The sequence below is a fragment of the Xyrauchen texanus genome, chromosome 40 (genome assembly GCF_025860055.1).
Source record: "Xyrauchen texanus isolate HMW12.3.18 chromosome 40, RBS_HiC_50CHRs, whole genome shotgun sequence".
Lineage (NCBI taxonomy): Eukaryota > Metazoa > Chordata > Actinopteri > Cypriniformes > Catostomidae > Xyrauchen > Xyrauchen texanus.
Window position 1 is genome coordinate 1,422,561 of NC_068315.1, and position 20,486 is coordinate 1,443,046.

Below are 20,486 nucleotides of genomic sequence, written 5' to 3' on the forward strand. Positions count from 1 at the left end.
ATAGAATAGAATAGAATAGAATCCTTTATTTTGGTCACACATTATACACACAGTTTTTTGCATATATACAGTGAAATTTATTAGTTTCCACATATCCCAGCTAAGCTGGGGTCAGATTGCAGGGTCAGCCATGGTACGGCGCCCCTGGAGCAGATTGGGTTAAGGGCCTTGCTCAAGGGCCCAACAGTTGCATCTTGGTGGTGCTGGGGCTTGAACCCCCAACCTTCTGGTCAGTAACTCAGAGCCTTAACCACAGAGCCACCACTGCCCCTAAAATGAGGTAAAGAAGCACAATGTCTGACATTATTTGTCAGATTTTACTGCTTATTTGAAACATGTTCTTTGATCTTAATTTTGACCAACTGTTTTTGAGATATCGGTATTCCTCATTCCCAAGTAGATAGTGGACTGACTTGCTAGAGACAATTTAGAATGGGACGTGAGGATGAGGAAGGACTTCGGGTATGGAGTTATATATGTGTCAGAATTCTGCAAGCGCAAAATTACATTTTGAGTGCACAAAAAGTTATTTTGCATGCGCAAGATGTTATTTTGAGCGCCCAAAAAGTTATTTTGTACATGCAATATGTTATTTTGAGTGCCCAAAAACTTGTTTTGCATGTGCAAGATGTTATTTTGAGTGCCAAAAAAATTATTTTGCACATGCAATATGTTATTTTGAGCACCCAAAAAGTTATTTTGCGCCTGCAATATGTTATTTTGAGCGCCCAAAAAGGTGTTTTGCACACCTAAGATGATATTTTGAGAAAAAAAATTCTGCACACGCAAGATGGTATTTTGAGCGCACACAAAAAGCTATTTTGCATGCACAAGATTATATTTTGAACACACATAAACATTTTCTGCATGCACAAGTTTATATTTTGAGATCACAAAAAGTTATTTTACACACGCTTGAACTCAGTTTTCTAAAGCATTGTATCGTCTTGTAAAGATAAATCCATTTTGAGGAAACAAAAATACATTTTGCGCTTGACTAAAGTTTATTTGAATGTGAATTTCTCTGAATTCTAAAATTGTCCTCCTACCCACTCTGCGTACCTTTTTGCATGCTCAAAATATCATCTTGCGGAGGCAGAACATTTTTTGTGCGCTCAAAATGTTACTTTGTGTGCGCAGAATTGTGGCACAAGTATAACTCCATATTCGGGGCGGATCACACCCAGTCTTTGAATACTTTCCTCATTCATTCTGTCCACGGACACGGAGCGCAAGTAATCTCATCAAACAAACATTTCAGTAAGTATCATTTACCGTCTTCATTTCGCGCGCTAATGTAACAATTTAACAGTGATTCGCGGGTTTTCTCTCTCTTTTTATTTATTCGCCGCGTGCTTTACTGAGAATCTTTCATCTTAGGCTAAATGTTGTAGAATACAATCATTACGCGTTTGACTGTGTGCAATATGTCTTTTGATGTGTGTAACGGAAGATCTGAATTGTTTTAAGGATGTTTGTTTTCTGGGTGTTTGTTTCGGTTTGTTTGACGGTCCCTGCGATGTGTCAAAACAGTGTCGAAACTAATACTGTAGTATGTAGTAAACGATTATGGGACTTTATGGTTGGAGAATCAGTACAAGTTTAGACTTGACATCTGTAAGAGGATGGTTGTTGTTCCCTTTAGTAATAAACTGAGATTTCGCATCATTGTGAAGCAGCAGGCGCCTGTATCTGCAGTTCAGTGCTTCATTGTTGTTTGTGACGCACTCTGAATGAAAGGAAAGATTTGATTAGCAGCACAAAGATCAAAACATACCTGATAAACCATCAAACAACCAGTGAAAAGTTTGGACACTGGACTGAATGTATTTGTCTCATGATTTTATAAACATTTTAATTCAAAGGCTTATGCGTTAGTTTTTTATGTAAATATTATGCCTAATGCGGTTGCGCGGTTTACCGGTACTAACGAAGTACCGCGATACGGTACGATATCGTGTTGCTAAGTTCAGTACCATATTACAGTTTGCTGTCAGTAGCTATTTTCAAATGTATATGTGAAATTTTAGACATAAAAATAAAACTATTGTAAAAAAAAATAATAATAATAATATTAAAAAGTAGCAATAATACTCATAATAACAATGATGTAGTACTGTGAAGCTCTTTTGTGCAGGATTTAAATTTTACAAAAAATAAAATTGCTTATTTGTTTGTAAAAAATAATTGTGATATTTTTATTTGATTAAAACTGTGTGTATTAATTTGATTAAACACCATTTGATCATGACAAATAATTAAAACATTTAACATGGAATCTAGAAAAAGATAAACGGAAAACACGCAATTTATACAGTTATTTTAATCGGCATTTTAGGAGTTATTTCATTAAAAATCTGAGAATTTGTATTTGTTGATTATAGTATTGATTTAGTATCGATACTGAGGTACCAGGACTGGTACCCTACCAAAGGCAAAATTTTGTTATCGGAGTAACCCTAGTGCCTAAAGTGTAAGTGTATTTATGTAACTAACAGTTTTATAAAAAAAATTGGGATGTTTTGCGTTGTGTAGGATACATGGGAATTGGTTAATTTTTTGGTCTTTGGGTTATTGTCAAATTAGGTTTTCTGAGGTGATAAATGAAATTATAAATCTTTTGAAAATCTAGTTTAAAACATGTGTCAAGTTTGTAGAAATGTAAATTTTGCATCCATGTTGGTCTCACATTTATGGAAAACATTTATAGCATTTTCTTCAAAAAATTGGATTTTAATCACTTTAAAAATGTCACGTGGTGTAACCATCAAGTAAAAAGTATAAAAATAATTGTATTGCATCTTGAATACATGACATAATTAATCATTCATCAATCATTCATAGTACAATCATAGCTGTCAGCTGGAGCTCTTTAAAGGAAACACACAGCGTTACATCATAAATGCCGTTATTTTTAATGCGTTATTACATTTAAAATAATACGGAAGCAGATCATGTAAATGACTACAAACTCCGAAACTGGCATTTCTCTGTGCGGTCAGCGCCTCTTATGAGTCGTGTGAATGTCCCGATCGAAGGGGGAGAGATTGAAACTGCACCGGTTGATGCACACTCTGTCACGGGACGCTTATCCCTCGAGCACACATGCTTAAAGCAGCTAGACTATAACATGATTGCTCGTGAGTTATTGCATCATAATATATGTGTCACTGTGTGTTTCTTATCGTGAAGAACATTGTCAATACGCAGCTTTATTAATAAGAGAGAGAGAGTTTGTTATTTTGTGAGTTAAAGATGGATTGAAGTGAACCGAAAGTGAGAGAGGAAGTCTTCGCCACATTATACATGCCAACAAAATACGTTTATGATTTGCTACATAATCATTTAAAATAGCATACATTTACTTTAGCAGCTTCAAATACATTTCTAAGAGTGTTGAATCTAATATTAAAATACAAATATTTTAAAATGTCTAAAAATAGTTTAAATAATGTTGCATTCACCCCAGAAGCAGTATATCTGATATTTAGACTTGCTTTTAGAGAATAGATCTTGAATACGAGTATATTTAGTCTTTACTGCACTCGCAGAAGTACGAACAAGTGAAAAATACACTAATATACAAAATACACTTACTGTATATTTAAGATACATTCTCTTAAAGCAAGTCTAAATATCTTATATGTTGCTTCTCAAGTAAATGTTTCTTGTTTAAAGGATTTTTAGACCATTTTTAAATGTAAAACAAGACAAAAACGCTTGATAACGAGGATTTTTTGCAATGAATTTCTTTACTGAATTAAACTTAAAGGGTTAGTTCACCCAAAATGATCCCATAATTTACTCACCCTCAATCCATCCTTGGCGTATGTGACTTTCTTCTTTCAGCCAAACACAATTGGAGACTTTTTTGGGCTTCAAAATCTAAGGTACCATTCACTCCCATTATAAAGCTTGGAAGGATATTTTGTAATGGGAGTGAATGGTACCTTAGATTTTGAACCGCAAAAAAGTGCATCCATCCATCATAGAAGTAATCCATACGGCTCCAGGGGGTTAATAAAGGCCTTCTGAAGCGATGGCGTTATTGTAAGAAACATATCCATATTTATAACTTTACAAACTATAATCATCGGCTTCCGGTAACGGCCGCCCGCACGTTCACAAGAGAGTCGAGTTCCAGCGTGTGACGTAGGCATAGCGTAAGCTCCGGTGAGAAGTGACGAACTATCCCTTTAATAAAAAGTATTTTCCCCCCTTTTAATTCAGCGAATGTCATTTAGACGTATTTTTAAAAGATGATTTTGTCCTTTTTATTGTAAGTAAGCACGTTTAATACAACCTTTTAAGTCGGGGCACAAGCTAAATAATCGGCTAAGTGCTAACGATTAATCGCCGAATAGTCGAATAATCGTTCGATTAATCGATTATCAAAATAATCGTTAGTTGCAGCCCAAGTGACGTTTGTTTTAATGTCGCTCTGTGGTGATATCAAAACATTGCTCTGTTTGTTTGAGTATCCTGACCGGCCTGATAAAGCAACATTGACGCAACCAATGGACTAACTGTGGAACTGTGGAACCAATAGCAGACGGAGAGAGTGTTTGGGAAACCTGCTCGAAAATAGTGATTACTTTTGCAATTTCATTGAGTGACACTAGGTGGCGCTGAAATTACATGCTTTACCTTTTTAAGATATTGCATTTGGCAGATGCTTTTATCCAAAGTGACTTACAGTGCATTCAAAATATATCTTAAACATTTTTCATGTTTTTGAATGTGCTTGTTACTTTACAATGACCTGAATTGAATAGAACGCTGTTAAATTCTCCTATCCGGCCAGGTGTCAAGATGAGTTACCCAGGATACCCCCCTGCAGGTGGAAGCTACCCACCCGGATCAGAAGCGCCCGGGGGTACATACCCGCCCCAGCCTGGTGCTTATCCGCCCCAGGGAGGGTATTATCCACCTCAATCAGGGGCGTATCCCCCCGGAGCAGGTTACCCACCCCAGCCAGGGGGATATCCTCCTCAGGCTGGCGGTTACCCGGCTGCCCCCGGAGGAGGGTTCCCACCGCAGGCAGGGGGCTACCCTGCCACCCAGCCCGGAGGGTACCCGACCATGCCCGCTGCTGGTGAGTGCTTTTTGTTTGTGTTTATTATGTTTTGACTCTTACTTCATGTCGTTTGTGGTGTTTTTGTGTCTGCATTTTCACAGTTGAAGCAGCACTAAGTTATTGTATGTTTTGTAACAGGTGGGTGGGACGCCCAGCCTGGCTTTGGAGCTGTAAGCATCCTTTTATTTCTACCTCTGATACTGTGATATCATTCCGCATTCTGCATCCGTCTTTGGCTTTTTAAATGCAGAGCAATTCTAAGTTAAATGTAAAGCCCTCTGTGGTGTGTGTGTATGTTTGTGTGTGTGTGTGTGTATGTGTGTGTGTGTGTGTGTGTGTGTGTGAGTGTAGCCTGGAGGTGGGATGCCTCAGGGGTACCCTGGAGGTCCGGCCCCAGGACAACAGCCCATGCCAGGATACCCAGGTGCTCCGGCTCCAAACCCATCAATGCCCGGGTACGGTGGACCAACACCACCTACTGGTCCTGCAGTTAATGTGAGTGACTGACAACTTCATGAGTCGATATAAGCTTTTGCTTCATTCACTTTAGATTCACAGCGCACATCAAACGGTTCCCACGGTCATTAATATACACACATACACACACTCATGTCAATGGCCAACATTAATACACACACACACACACACACACACACACACATATACATACACACACACACACACATATAGATATATATATATACACTCACCTAAAGGATTATTAGGAACACATACTAATCCTGTGTTTGACCCCCTTTCGCCTTCAGAACTGCCTTAATTCTACGTGGCATTGATTCAAAAAGGTGCTGAAAGCATTCTTTAGAAATGTTGGCCCATATTGATAGGATAGCATCTTGCAGTTGATGGAGATTTGTGGGATGCACATCCAGGGCACGAAGCTCCCGTTCCACCACATCCCAAAGATGCTCTATTGGGTTGAGATCTGGTGACTGTGGGGGCCATTTTAGTACAGTGAACTCATTGTCATGTTCAAGAAACCAATTTGAAATGATTCGAGCTTTGTGACATGGTGCATTATCCTGCTGGAAGTAGCCATCAGAGGATGGGTACATGGTGGCCATAAAGGGATGGACATGGTCAGAAACAATGCTCAGGTAGGCCGTGGCATTTAAACGATGCCCAATTGGCACTAAGGGGCCTAAAGTGTGCCAAGAAAACATCCCCCACACCATTACACCACCACCACCAGCCTGCACAGTGGTAACAAGGCATGATGGATCCATGTTCTCATTCTGTTTACGCCAAATTCTGACTCTACCATCTGAATGTCTCAACAGAAATCGAGACTCATCAGACCAGGCAACATTTTTCCAGTCTTCAACTGTCCAATTTTGGTGAGCTCTTGCAAATTGTAGCCTCTTTTTCCTATTTGTAGTGGAGATGAGTGGTACCCGGTGGGGTCTTCTGCTGTTGTAGCCCATCCGCCTCAAGGTTGTGCGTGTTGTGGCTTCACAAATGCTTTGCTGCATACCTCGGTTGTAACGAGTGGTTATTTCAGGCAAAGTTGCTCTTCTATCAGCTTGAATCAGTCGGCCCATTCTCCTCTGACCTCTAGCATCAACAAGGCATTTTCAGCCCACAGGACTGCCACATACTGGATGTTTTTCCTTTTCACACCATTCTTTGTAAACCCTAGAAATGGTTGTGCGTGAAAATCCCAGTAACTGAGCAGATTGTGAAATACTCAGACCGGCCCGTCTGGCACCAACAACCATGCCACGCTCAAAATTGCTTAAATCACCTTTCTTTCCCATTCTGACATTCAGTTTGGAGTTCAGGAGATTGTCTTGACCAGGACCACACCCCTAAATGCATTGAAGCAACTGCCATGTGATTGGTTGATTAGATAATTTCATTAATGAGAAATTGAACAGGTGTTCCTAATAATCCTTTAGGTGAGTGTATATATATGTGTGTGTGTGTGTGTGTGTGTGTGTTTGTATTAGCTGTATTGCTCATCAGGAGCGCATTTAGGAAATACAGTGTCTTCTCAGTTACAGTGAAAGAGTTATTTTCAAGTGTTTCCTGTTACCGTGCTGTTTGTGTTTAGAAGGGTTATCGTGGTTCCCTTAAGGACTTTCCTGGTGCTGATCCACTCAGAGATGTTGAAGTCTTGAGGAAATCCATGAAGGGCTTCGGTGAGAAGAAATGATTTATTTTGAGTAATTTGTAGCACAATCTTCTTTGCCTTGGGTTGTATTTTGGCACCTGTTATAAAGCTGGTTCCAGGGTTTGGAGACCTGATAGTTGCTCCGTTTACTCGCAGGAACTGACGAAAACACCATTGTCGAGCTGCTCGGCAGTCGCACCAACAAGCAGCGTGTGCCGATGGTCGCGGCGTACAAAACCACATATGGCAAAGTGAGCGCATGATGACATGGCGTACTTTTACATATATGAACTGTGATTCTGGTTTATTGACATTTTGAAACGTTTTTTTTTCACAGGATCTGAAGTCAGAGCTGAAGTCAGAGCTGACCGGGAACTTTGAAAGTTTGGTTCTGGGCATGATGGAGAGTCCCGCACAGTTTGATGCCTCCGAACTGAAGGAGGCCATATCAGTGAGCGTTCCTTTAACGCTCGTTCACCGTTGATTTTCAGGAAAATCCACTTCCGATCACATTCAGGGCTGGACTGGTAATCTGGCATACCGGACATTTTCCCGGTGGGCCGACGCACTTTGGGGCCGATTCAGGGGCGGATTGGCCATCAGGCATCGGGCCGGTGGGTCAGCCGCTAAAAGCTAAAATGAGCCACCGCGATATGCAAAAAGGACAGCGAACACCCCCCACCCCTTCAACAAGTTTTGGGCCAGTTGCCATGTAAAATCCGAGGCCGATTTCTCTTCCCAGTCCAGCCCTGATCAAAATTAGACCAGTATCTCGAACTCTGGGGCAGTTTGCCGCTTATTTGCTCACTTAGGTTAACGAATGTACAATCAGAGTGAATATGAGTACACATGTTTTCAACCATGTCACCAGATATGCATTGTTGTTGTTGTTTACGCTCTCAGGGTGCAGGAACAGACGAGGCCTGTCTCATAGAGATTCTGGTGTCCCGTAGTAATGCTGAAATTCAGGAGATCAATAAAGTGTACAAGGCAGGTGAGGAGTCCCCGTACACTGTCTGAAGATCTCACATGATGTTTTGAGGTTGTCGGGGTGTTTGACAGACTCATACAGATCACTGTGTGTTGTTTAGAGTACAAGAAATCTCTGGAGGACTCTATCAGCAGTGACACTTCGGGACATTTCCGTCGTCTGCTCATCTCCCTGTCTCAGGTACCGTGTCTGTGGGTTTCTTTTTGTCTTTATAGCGGTAGTGATACCGGCAGATGTTATATATATATATATATATATAGATATTTATGTTAATCGTACTCAAGTTGGGCATTGAGGATCACTGTTTTGGCGATTTGAATTGTTATTTAGTCAAAATAAGAGGAAACGTTTATTTTGAAAGTGGAAAAATGACGGAACACACACACACTTATAATTATAATTATAATATATGTTACTATATTTCTTTTTCATCATTTTGTTCACATTTTGGCTTTTTTGTAATTAAAACAAATAAATGTATTCATTCAATCAATTAATAAGATATTATATTTCATATATATATATATTTTTTTTACGTATTTATTGTTAAATTGTATTGTAAAATGTCAAAATTATAAGAAAGTCGTAATTATTAAAACGTCAAAATTATGAGATGAAAAAGTCGTAATTATTAAAACGTCAAAATTATGAGATGAAAAAGTCGTAATTATTAAAACGTCAAAATTATGAGATGAAAAAGTCGTAATTATTAAAACGTCAAAATGACCAAAGCAATATAATTATTTTACGTGACATAAATGCGACTGTAGGTGGTTAATAAAGCAATGTTTCAATTCTTGTGAATGCAGATGTAATTTATCATTTACTGCAGATTAGACCAAAATAAACCTTTTCCCTTTGAAACAGGAAGTTGATTTAGCAAGTCTGTTTTTGCATATATATAAGATTTAATTCTTTGTTTTTAGGGTAATCGAGATGAGCGAGAGACTGTGGATATTTCTCTGGCCAAACAAGACGCCCAGGTTGGTAAAAAACCGTAATATTCACTTAAAGCTGATGTGTGTGATACGTTAGTTGTGAACGTGTGCTACTTTCACTGTTGTAGAAACTGTACGCCGCAGGAGAGAATAAAGTTGGCACGGATGAGTCCCAGTTTAATGCTGTTCTATGCGCTCGCAGTAAACCTCATCTCAGACAAGGTAAAAACCACCACGGGTAACCACTCGCAGAAACACAAAGGAACTGATATTACTGTCAGCATGACGGCCGAGCATGATTTCGTTTGATCTTATGATATTTGCATTCTAAATCAGTCGATACATTGTTGCACATTGCGAGAAATTCTTTGGTTTGTTGTTTTAGTCTTCCATGAGTACCAGCAGATGTCTGGCCGGGACATTGACAAGAGCATCTGTAGAGAGATGTCTGGAGACGTGGAGTCTGGCATGGTGGCAGTGGGTGGGTACTCTACTCTGATTGGTCCAGCTTTATAGCCGATCTAGATTAAGCATGCAGGTGGAAGGAACAGCCAATCACAGCACTTTAATTATGGACCAAAAGTCTGCAATCTGCTGTCGTTTGTTTCCCTTTAACTGCATCACATGAATCTTTAATGTAATTGGTGCATTATCATTTTAATCTGCCATTCCCGTGCCTGACAACCGTTGTCACGTCCATCAATTTACGAGTGAGGGTGTGAGAGTGAGTGAGGGTAAGAGGGTGTGAGGGTGAGAGTGAGTGAGGGTGAGAGGGTGTGAGAGTGAGTGAGGGTGAGAGTGGGTGTGAGAGTGTGGGGGTGAGGGTGAGAGTGAGTGAGGGTGTGAGAGTGAGTGAGGGTGAGAGTGGGTGTGAGAGTGTGGGGGTGAGGGTGAGAGTGAGTGAGGGTAAGAGGGTGTGTGAGTGAGTGAGGGTGAGGGTGAGAGTGAGTGAGGGTGTGAGAGTGAGTGAGGGTGAGAGTGAGTGAGGGTGAGTGAGTGTGAGAGGGTGTGAGAGTGAGGGTGAGAGTGAGTGAGGGTGAGAGGGTGTGGGAGTGAGGGTGAGAGTGAGAGGGTGTGAGAGTGAGAGTGAGAGGGTGTGAGAGTGAGAGGGTGTGAGAGTGAGAGGGTGTGAGAGTGAGAGGGTGTGAGAGTGAGAGTGAGGGTGAGAGGGGGTGTGAGAGTGAGTGAGGGTGAGGGTGAGAGTGAGTGAGGGTGAGAGGGTGTGAGGGTGAGAGGGTGTGAGGGTGAGAGTGAGTGAGGGTGAGAGTGAGGGTGAGAGTGAGTGAGGGTGAGAGGGTGTGGGTGTGAGAGTGAGTGAGGGTGAGAGTGAGAGGGTGTGAAAGTGAGTGTGAGAGGGTGTGAGAGTGAGGGTGAGAGTGAGTGAGGGTGAGAGTGAGTGAGGGTAAGAGTGAGTGAGGGTAAGAGTGAGTGAGGGTAAGAGGGTGTGAGAGTGAGTGAGGGTGAGGGTGAGAGGGTGAGAGTGAGTGAGGGTGAGAGTGAGTGAGGGTGAGAGTGAGTGAGGGTGAGAGTGAGTGAGGGTAAGAGGGTGTGAGAGTGAGTGAGGGTGAGAGTGAGTGAGGGTGAGAGTGAGTGAGGGTAAGAGGGTGTGAGAGTGAGTGAGGGTGAGAGTGGGTGTGAGAGTGAGGGGGTGAGGGTGAGAGTGAGTGAGGGTGTGAGAGTGAGTGAGGGTAAGAGGGTGTGAGAGTGAGTGAGGGTAAGAGGGGGTGAGAGTGAGAGTGAGTGAGGGTGAGAGATGAGTGAGGGTGAGAGTGAGAGTGAGTGAGGGTGAGAGTGGGTGTGAGAGTGAATGAGGGTGAGAGTGAGTGAGGGTGAGAGTGAGTGAGGGTAAGAGGGTGTGAGAGTGAGTGAGGGTGTGAGAGTGAGTGAGGGTAAGAGTGGGTGTGAGAGTGTGGGGGTGAGGGTGAGAGTGAGTGAGGGTGTGAGAGTGAGTGAGGGTGTGAGAGTGTGGGGGTGAGGGTGAGAGTGAGTGAGGGTGTGAGAGTGAGTGAGGGGTGAGAGTGAGTGAGGGGTGAGAGTGAGTGAGGGTAAGAGGGTGTGAGAGTGAATAAGGGTGAGAGTGAGTTAGGGTGTGAGAGTGAGTGAGTGAGGGTGAGAGTGAGTGAGAGAGAGTGACAGTTTGAATCCAGGGTGTGCTGAGAGACTCCAGCCAGGTCTCCTTAGCAACCAAATTGGCCGGTTGCTAGGGAGGGCAGAGTCACATGGGGTAACCTCCTCGTGGTCGCTATAATGTGGTTCTCGCTCTCGGTGGGGCATGTGGTGAGTCGTGCGTGGATGCCGCGGAAAATAGTGTGAAGCCTCCACGCGCTACGTCTCCATGGTAACGTGTTCTACGAGTCACGTGATAAGATGCGCGGATTGACGGTCTCAGACGCGGAGGCAACTGAGATTCGTCCTCCGCCACCCGGATTGAGGCGAGTCACTACAACACCACGAGGACCAACTAAGTAATGGGAATTGGGCGTTCCAAATGGGGAGAAAAGGGGATACAATAATAAATAATACAAAAATACAGTGTTTAGGTTAACAGAAATAAAATCTTAAATAGTAGTTTATAAATATGTTTCCTCGATATCAATCACAGACCATGTAGTGGCTAATTTATCTGCTGAATGTCCACCCCGATGATGCCCATTTAACTGGACAGGCATCTGAATTTTTAGTAATTTATTTCGACCAGTATGACTAATGCAATCTTTAATATGTTTCAAAGCCGTAATGTCACCGAATCGGGACTGGGCAATAGTAAAGCACTTTGTTTTGTTAGCACTACCCCGCTGGAAATCACGGCATTTCAGTGAGTCAGCTGTTTTGAATAAGATGCAGATTTTAGGCCTAAATGTTTTACATATGCAAATATACCATAACTTAGACACTCAGCAAATCTCAGCATTGTGCAGGTTATGAAGAATCATGTTAACAGTTTCAGCGCTGTGCTCATATTTCACATGTGCTGTTTTTCAGTGAAGTGTATCAAAAACACTCCTGCCTACTTTGCCGAACGGCTTCAGAATGCCATGCAGGTAAAGCATGTGATGTTATATACTGTGTGTTTAAAGGGGTAGTTCACCCAAAAATCGTTTAATCACCCTCATGTTGTATCAAACCCATATGACATTCTACTGGGAACACTAAAGGAGATGCAGAATGATGTTTGGGTGAATTTGTGATGTTAATGCTTGTTTGGATGTTTGCTGGTCATTAAGAAGTGTTTTATGAATGTTTTGATGTTTTCAGGGTGCAGGCACTAAAGACCGGACTCTCATCCGCATCATGGTGTCTCGTTCTGAGGTGGACATGCTGGATATTAGACAGGAATATCTGCGGCTGTACGGAAAATCTCTGTACACCGCCATCTCTGTAAGACACACTCACTCACTCACTCACTCACTCACTCACTCACACACACATACATACACACACACATACACACACACACATACACTCATACACACACACTCATACTCACACACACACACATACACTCTTACACACACACTCATACACACACACTCATTCACACACACTTACACACACACTCACTCACACACACTTACACACACACTCACTCACACACTCATTCACACACACTCATTCACACACACTCATACACACACACTCACTCATACACACACACACACACACACACACACACATACACACTCATTCACACACACTTATACACACTCATACACACACACACACACACTCACTCACTCACTCACACATACACACACACACATACACACACATACACACACACTCATACACTCATACACACACACACACACACACATACACTCTTACACACACACTCATACACACACACTCATTCACACACACTTACACACACACTCACTCACACTCATTCACACACACTCATTCACACACACTCATACACACACACTCATACACACACACTCACTCATACACACACACACACACACATACACACTCATTCACACACACTTATACACACTCATACACACACACTCATTCACTCACTCACTCACTCACTCACACACACACATACACACACACATACACACAGATACACACACACACATACACTCTTACACACACACTCATACTCACACACACACACACACACACACACACATACACTCTTACACACACACTCATTCACACACACTCATTCACACACACTCATTCACACACACTCATTCACACACACTCATACACACACACTCACACACACACACACACTCATTCACACACACATTCATACTCATACACACACCCTCATACACACACACACCCTCATACACTCTCACACATACACACCTACTCACACACACACACACAGAAAAAGTGGTAGCGATGCATCCCTAATATATAAATATAAATGATAAAATATCTAATTAATTAAAAAAAAGCATTATTAAAAATGTAAGTGTGTGTAAATGACACATTTCATTAACCAGCTCCTGTGTGTGTTTGCAGAGTGACACGTCTGGTGATTATAAGAAGCTACTCCTGAAGTTGTGCGGCGGAAGTGACTGAAGAAACAGGAAGTTGGATGCGTAACCATGACGATGGAAAATGTGGCGTCGTCGTGTAAATCGGCGCACATACAGATCTGTGCGAACGTTTTAGGCTGTTAAAATGTTTCACAAATGCATTCTTCAGATGTGATTTATATCTTCAACTTTAGTGTGTCATTAGGAAATATTGATTTAGCTTGTTTATGTTTACTGGACTTTGTATGACATTAAGTGATAAATTAAAACTATTAATGTCATTATTTTTGAAGACATTCTCACTATGCAACATTTTTCACAAGTGCCTAAAACTTCTGCCCAGTTCTGCGTATCAATAATCAAATCATCTCTCTGAAGTGTCATTTGAACTAACTGTGATCTCAAATGATCATTTCATTTGTGCCTTACTGACTTTATGATTATTTAGTTGTTAATTTGGTGTTTAATGAGACTATGCATGATGTCTAGATAATATATACTTTAGTATAAATATAAATGCACATTTTCTTCATTAGCTGATGACAAATATTCCATCAGAATTATGTTAAAGTTGAATAATAAACATTTAATGATCAAAACTCTCATCATCTAATCATCCAAAAAGTGCTGAAATGAGTGTCGTAATATATGTTTTTATAGTTAAGAGTTTTGTAAAGAATACTGAATTATATCTTCATTAGGTGGAATCAACCCAAAAAACTCATATTATTTAAGTCATATTTCATCCACAAACAAATGAAGTTTATTTTAGGCGCATGAAGACTTTGTAGCATAAAGTTTATGACACATATTTCCTCCCAAAATTCTCATAACTGCAATAGTGTCTCATTCTACGTTACAATGTTTCATATTTCATTATATTTATTGTAACACTGTAGAACCAAGTGTGCCGCACAAGCCCTCAAAAGTGAAGCCAAAACGTCTCGATCGCCCCCCGGTGGCTGGTCCTAGTATAGGTCATAAACCCCGCCTCCCCATGTTATTCAACTGGACGTGAGACCAACTAAACAATTAAATTACACTTCACATATCTTTTTTCAAAGATAGTTTCTGTCATTTACTGTCGTTTCTATCACGTTGATATCATTTCAAGTGTTTGTTTTCAAAATAAGTTTGTTTTTAGTTATTTGATGCTATAAAAACGCTGCTGTGACATCATGATTGACAGCTGTGATTGACAGGTTCTCTGAGCGAAGTAGTCACTGAAGCACCAACTGAATTTTTTTCGGGATCTTCGGAGGACTGAGGAGATTGGAGATTTAAATGTAATATCTAAATTTCTATAATTAATTATTTCACACGGTCATAAGTCAAAAGGGGCGTGTCCTTGCGATTGATTCAGCGAGAGTGAGGGCGGGGCCTTGATTTCGCGGCTTTACTTCCTGCTCACTACTGCGCAGGTCTGGTGCCGAAATCGCAACTGCGCAGACTCAAGTCCCAAGATGTCAGCGCCATATCGGGACACTGGCGGCTTCAGTTCTCACCAATGGAAAAGAGCGAAGGGGCGTCGGCCATCTTTTTTACAGTCTATGTGTAGAACACGGAACTACAATCAATCAGCAAATGCTACAATGTTACAATTTTGGTCATATGTTTTTTTCACAGTATTGTAATGAGAATGAGATCCTTTCGGGAAAATATTTTAATATTTATAATATATTATCACAATGTCTAAAGTCATAATGGTCCTATAATAGGCCTTTTTTTCTCTTTATGCTACATTTCTTATTTTTCTTAGTTTGATTTTGGGGTGAAATATTACGGAAGACCTGAACTGCAAGGTGGAAAAAAATTAAAAATAATAGTGAAAAAAAAAAATATTGTGTCTTAATTTGTTTTCTCTCTTCCATAATTTTATCAAATATATATATTTGAATAAAAATCTTCCTTAGAGTCAGGCCTACTATAGGTGATTCCTCACCCCTCACTGATGTGTTTGGGATGAGCATTTTACATCGGCGTAACTGTCTAGCGCATGTTTAGACAGACCAACAAGTTCAAACTAAAAAATATTTCCAGGCGTTACATGCGTCAACAATGCATATGAGCTACAGTGTATTTATAAATGATGCGTTTTGCGCTTATAATTGTTAAAGGAATTGTTATTTTAATATTTGGATTTTTATTTGACATCTGGAACTCTTCACTTCTGCAGTAAACTGTGTTTCAAAAGCATAGACAACTTGTTATATCAAAATATGTTATTATAATTAAATTCCACCATGAAAGTCTGCACATGACATCACCGTACAGTCGCAAGGATTTAATTTATAAATGATCTTTTCGTCTAGAAATTAGATAACTTGCAACAATCTTAACATTAACAGATGTACCTCTTCAAAAGGACATAATAATAATAATAATGATTTTGTCTTGATTAAGGCTTAAATAAATAAACTATATAGCAACAGAGAAAGCTTTAAAAGCACAAGATTACATGTTTACTGATAGTGGCACCTGGTGGTCAAGGTTGGTACTGCATGCATTTTATTTTATTTTTTATTTTATTTTCGCCTTGCGGTTCAGGGCTTCCGTAAAATATGACTCACTGTGTTATGTGCCATCCATGACTAGTGTAAATGTTTATTATTGTGCCAGTAGAGGGCTGCAAAGCGACCAGTCTTTCATCATGTCTCTCACAAGTTGGAGAGGATATTCTAACCTGTATGTCTTGTGCTGTATATTAACAGTGTAGACTAATCTTTATCATGGACTTACTGACCTGTGGTGGCCAATGTGTTGATGCAATCAACTATTGTCTGTTAATTACACACACACACACACACACACACACACACACACATGTGAGGATGTTGTTGTGCCTGTTAAATCCACATCTGGAAATAAACACTTTTTGCATTGAGGTCTCGGTCTCTTTCCATTGCTAAACTTACTACGTTTGACTTCACTAACAACTAGGGCTGGATAAAATATACAGTATATATATATATAGAGAGAGAGAGAGAGAGAATGGTATGTCGGTACAATATGCAAAATGGACATTATAACTGATTTAAATTTGGCAGAAGCGACTTACAGTGCACTTATTACAGGGACAATCCCCTGGAGCAACCTGGAGTTAAGTGTCTTGCTCAAGGACACAATGGTGGTGGCTGTGGGGGTCGAACCAGCGACCTTCTGATTAACAGTTATGTGCTTTAGCCGACTACGCCACCATCACTCATTGATACTAATCGCTGTAGTTATTATGAGTGAGTAATTAAACCTACTCTATAAATAAACCAGCTTATGGGGGGTTTTGAGTCACAGAAATGACCAAACGTGAATTACTTTGCATCTACATAAAAACATGTTTGACTAATAATATTCCCCCAAATGTCATCCCAACTAGCCTAACAGAGTTGTCTGAGCAAACATTGTCATATTGAACAATGTTGCTGATTTGTGAGTTCCCAGCAGGCATTGCAACATGATCAAATTATGTGGTTAGAGCTATAGGCTTCTTTTGGCTGCTAGCTGACTTTATTTTAGCTGTTTTTGTTGCCACTGTTATTGTGTGGTGATGTTTGGAGCTCATCTGGGGTTTATTGATTGTCACCGTTATTGAGGTTTGTAAAACTAGTGAAAATGGTGGCAAAATGAAAGTTCTTGTGTTGTGAATTGATAGTTAGTTAAACAAAAATGTTGACGTTTTTTACATTAATTGGTTGCGTATTTGCACATTATCTCTGTGCCCAAACATACATGTAATAATGCATTTCAAAGGCATCTTTATTCCTGCAAAGAACTATAGCAAACCATTGGTTAAAAGTCATTTCACTGTCAAACCTACAAAAACGTCGTAATCTGCATCTGCTGTATGTGCACTCCATTAAAGGGACAGTTCACCCAAAAATGAAAATGATCCCATCCTTTACTCACCCTCAAGCCATCCTTGGTGTATATGACTTTCTTCATTCAGCCAAACACAATCGGAGTTATATTAAATAATATCCTGCTCTTCCAAGCTTTATAATGGGAGTGAATGGTACCTTAGATTTTGAAGCCCAAAAAAGAGCATCCATCCATCATAGAAGTAATCTATACCGCTCCAGGGGGTTAATAAAGGCCTTCTGAAGCGATGCGTTATTGTAAGAAACATATCCATATTTATAACTTTACAAACTATAATCACTGGCTTCCAGTAACGGCCGTCTGCACGTTCACAAGAGAGTCGAGTTCCAGCGTCTGATGTAGGCATAGCGTAAGTGGAGTGGTGGTGGCGTAGTGGGCTAAAGCACATAACTGGTAATCAGGAGGTTGCTGGTTCGACCCCCACAGCCTCCACCATTGTGTCCTTGAGCAAGGCACTTAACTCCAGGTTGCTCCGGGGGGATTGTCCCTGTAATAAGTGCACTGTAAGTCACTTTGGATAAAAGCATCTGCCAAATGCATAAATGTAAATGTAAGTTCTGGTGAGAAGTGACGAATGTGGAAGCACACGTTGTTAACATCAAAGGAATACGCTGAAATAAGTGAGTTGTTTTAGCTATACTGTAGATTTGTAATAGTCTTAAAATGGTGTGTTGGTGCGTCTATCCAATCATTCCAATCGTCCATTCATGGCAGCAAACACTCTCGGCCTCTGTTAGCATTTCCTGCATGGGCACCACCGCGTATCCCGTACTCTCCGTCTACGTCTCCCGTACTCTCCGTCTATGTCTCCCGTACTATCTGTCTACGTCTCCCGTACTATCCGTCTCTCCCGTACTCTCCGTCCATGTCTCCCGTACTCTCCGTCTATGTCTCCCGTACTCTCCGTCCATGTCTCCCGTACTCTCCGTCTATGTCTCCCGTACTCTCCGTCCATGTCTCCCGTACTCTCCGTCTATGTCTCCCGTACTATCCGTCTCTCCCGTACTCTCCGTCCACGTCTCCCGTACTCTCCGTCCATGTCTCCCGTACTCTCCGTCTATGTCTCCCGTACTATCCGTCTCTCCCGTACTCTCCGTCCACGTCTCCCGTACTCTCCGTCCATGTCTCCCGTACTTTCTGTCTATGTCTCCCGTACTCTCCGTCTCTCCCGTACTCTCCGTCTATGTCTCCCGTACTCTCCGTCTCTCCCGTACTCTCCGTCTATGTCTCCCGTACTATCCGTCTCTCCAGTACTCTCCGTCCATGTCTCCCGTACTCTCCGTCTATGTCTCCCGTACTTTCCGTCTCTCCCGTACTCTTACGCTACGTCTACATCACACGCCGGAACTCGACTCTCTTGTGAACGTGTGGACGGCCGTTACCGGAAGCCAGTGATTATAGTTTGTAAAGTTATAAATATGGATATGTTTCTTACAATAACGCATCGCTTCAGAAGGCCTTTATTAACCCCCTGGAGCCGTATGGATTACTTCTATGATGGATGGATGCTCTTTTTTGGGCTTCAAAATCTAAGGTACCATTCACTCCCATTATAAAGCTTGGAAGAGCCAGGATAATTTTTAATATAACTCCGATTGTGTCTGTCTGAAAGAATAAAGTCATATACACCAAGGATGGCTTGAGGGTGAGTAAATGATGGGATCGTTTAAAATTTTGGTTGAACTGTCCCTTTAAGAATTTGTTTACAGCAGTCCTCTTAAGCTCTTGTATCAGCCGCTGTTTCTTCTTGTTGAGTAAACGTCTTTAATTGCTTCATAACTTCATGATTTCATGCTGAACTCTTGAGGAGTGTAAATTTTTTTTTTTTATATATATATATAGGATGGAAGCCTGAGTTGACAGAGAAAGTTGATGAGCTGCATCATGGTACCAATTAAGGTTGTTTGGATTGGTTTGAATTTGTCAAACTGAAACCAATCCTGAAATCCTGAGGATTCAGCAACCTTCATGATACAGGCCTCAGCAGTCGGTTCTCCACACCATAAACCCACAAACACCCGCCAACAGCACACAACCTGTAAACAAGTCTCTAAACTTCTCCTCTCCGGTCATCCCCCTACCTGCCCCTTTGACCCTGTTCCTTCCAATCTCCTTCAAGCTATTTCTCCTTCAGTCTTATCTGCAATCACACACAATAACACATCTCGTCTCACTCGTACCTTCCCCACTACATTTAAAGCAGGCTGCATGAGAAACTCACACTAAATCCTGGACATTTATAAAACTACAGATCAGTCTCTCTACTTCCATTCATAGCGAAAACACTCGAACGAGTCGTGTTCAACCAAGTCTCATCTTTTCTCTCCAAGAACAACCTGCTAGACAGCAACCAGTCTGCTGCGTTTGACACTGTAAACCACCACTGCACTTAACCCTCTCCTCGGCTGATTAGCCGATTGTGGGCGTGCATAGTCACGACCAGGCCCCGCCCTCCTCCTCATCACATTAACATGTTTACATCATAGGAGTAATTCCTTGGTACTGTCTTTCATTTTCATATTACACCAACATCATTTTAGCTGTATAAAATCATTTGGTTTATTTGTTTGTTTAGTGCTACGGCTAATACGACTAGTCCAGACTCGTTCATCATGAGATCTGAAGCCCCTGTTGAGTTTCCACATTAAACCCCCAGTGTGATTGTAAGGTTATATAATCACTAGTGTTGTTTATCTTGTTTAAACAGTCCTACTTTCAGGTTCTCATCTTACATGTGACAAATTAATTTATGTCAGGTAACCTCATGTTACTCTAAAGATGCACCTCATATGTGCAGTATGTAAGACCAGTGCATTATTATAATACTAAGTGCAGTTAATGTACACAGTGTGTAAATAATGTGTATGGATTGTCTAGAGCAGAAACAATTGAATTATCAAAGGTAACAGCACATATAGGGAGGTGTTCAGGGTTACACATTACACAGCAAAAGAGTCAATAATGGAAGATCAAA

The 20,486-nt window shown here is 41.0% G+C and overlaps 1 protein-coding gene across 1 annotated transcript; it reads left to right on the forward strand.

The window, feature by feature from the left end:
• The first annotated feature begins 1,152 nt into the window (after nt 1–1,152).
• Nucleotides 1,153–14,701, forward strand: LOC127633720 (annexin A11-like). Its single transcript, XM_052112998.1, has 15 exons — nt 1,153–1,260; nt 4,805–5,095; nt 5,216–5,247; nt 5,429–5,572; nt 7,149–7,236; nt 7,365–7,459; nt 7,546–7,659; nt 8,112–8,202; nt 8,300–8,379; nt 9,126–9,182; nt 9,266–9,359; nt 9,523–9,618; nt 12,120–12,178; nt 12,393–12,515; nt 13,620–14,701. Exons 2-15 carry the CDS (start codon nt 4,813–4,815, stop codon nt 13,677–13,679), a joined length of 1,416 nt encoding a protein of 471 aa, XP_051968958.1. The 5' UTR covers nt 1,153–1,260; nt 4,805–4,812; the 3' UTR covers nt 13,680–14,701.
• Nucleotides 14,702–20,486: the final 5,785 nt, after the last annotated feature.

Excerpts from the sequence above, each read along its gene's own strand:
- LOC127633720 (XM_052112998.1), top strand. The coding sequence starts at position 4,813 with ATGAGTTACCCAGGATACCCCCCTGCAGGTGGAAGCTACCCACCCGGA. Across the intron at positions 8,380-9,125 it reads TGCTCATCTCCCTGTCTCAG|GGTAATCGAGATGAGCGAGA; the intron begins GTACCGTGTCTG and ends CTTTGTTTTTAG. Across the intron at positions 9,360-9,522 it reads TAAACCTCATCTCAGACAAG|TCTTCCATGAGTACCAGCAG; the intron begins GTAAAAACCACC and ends TTGTTGTTTTAG.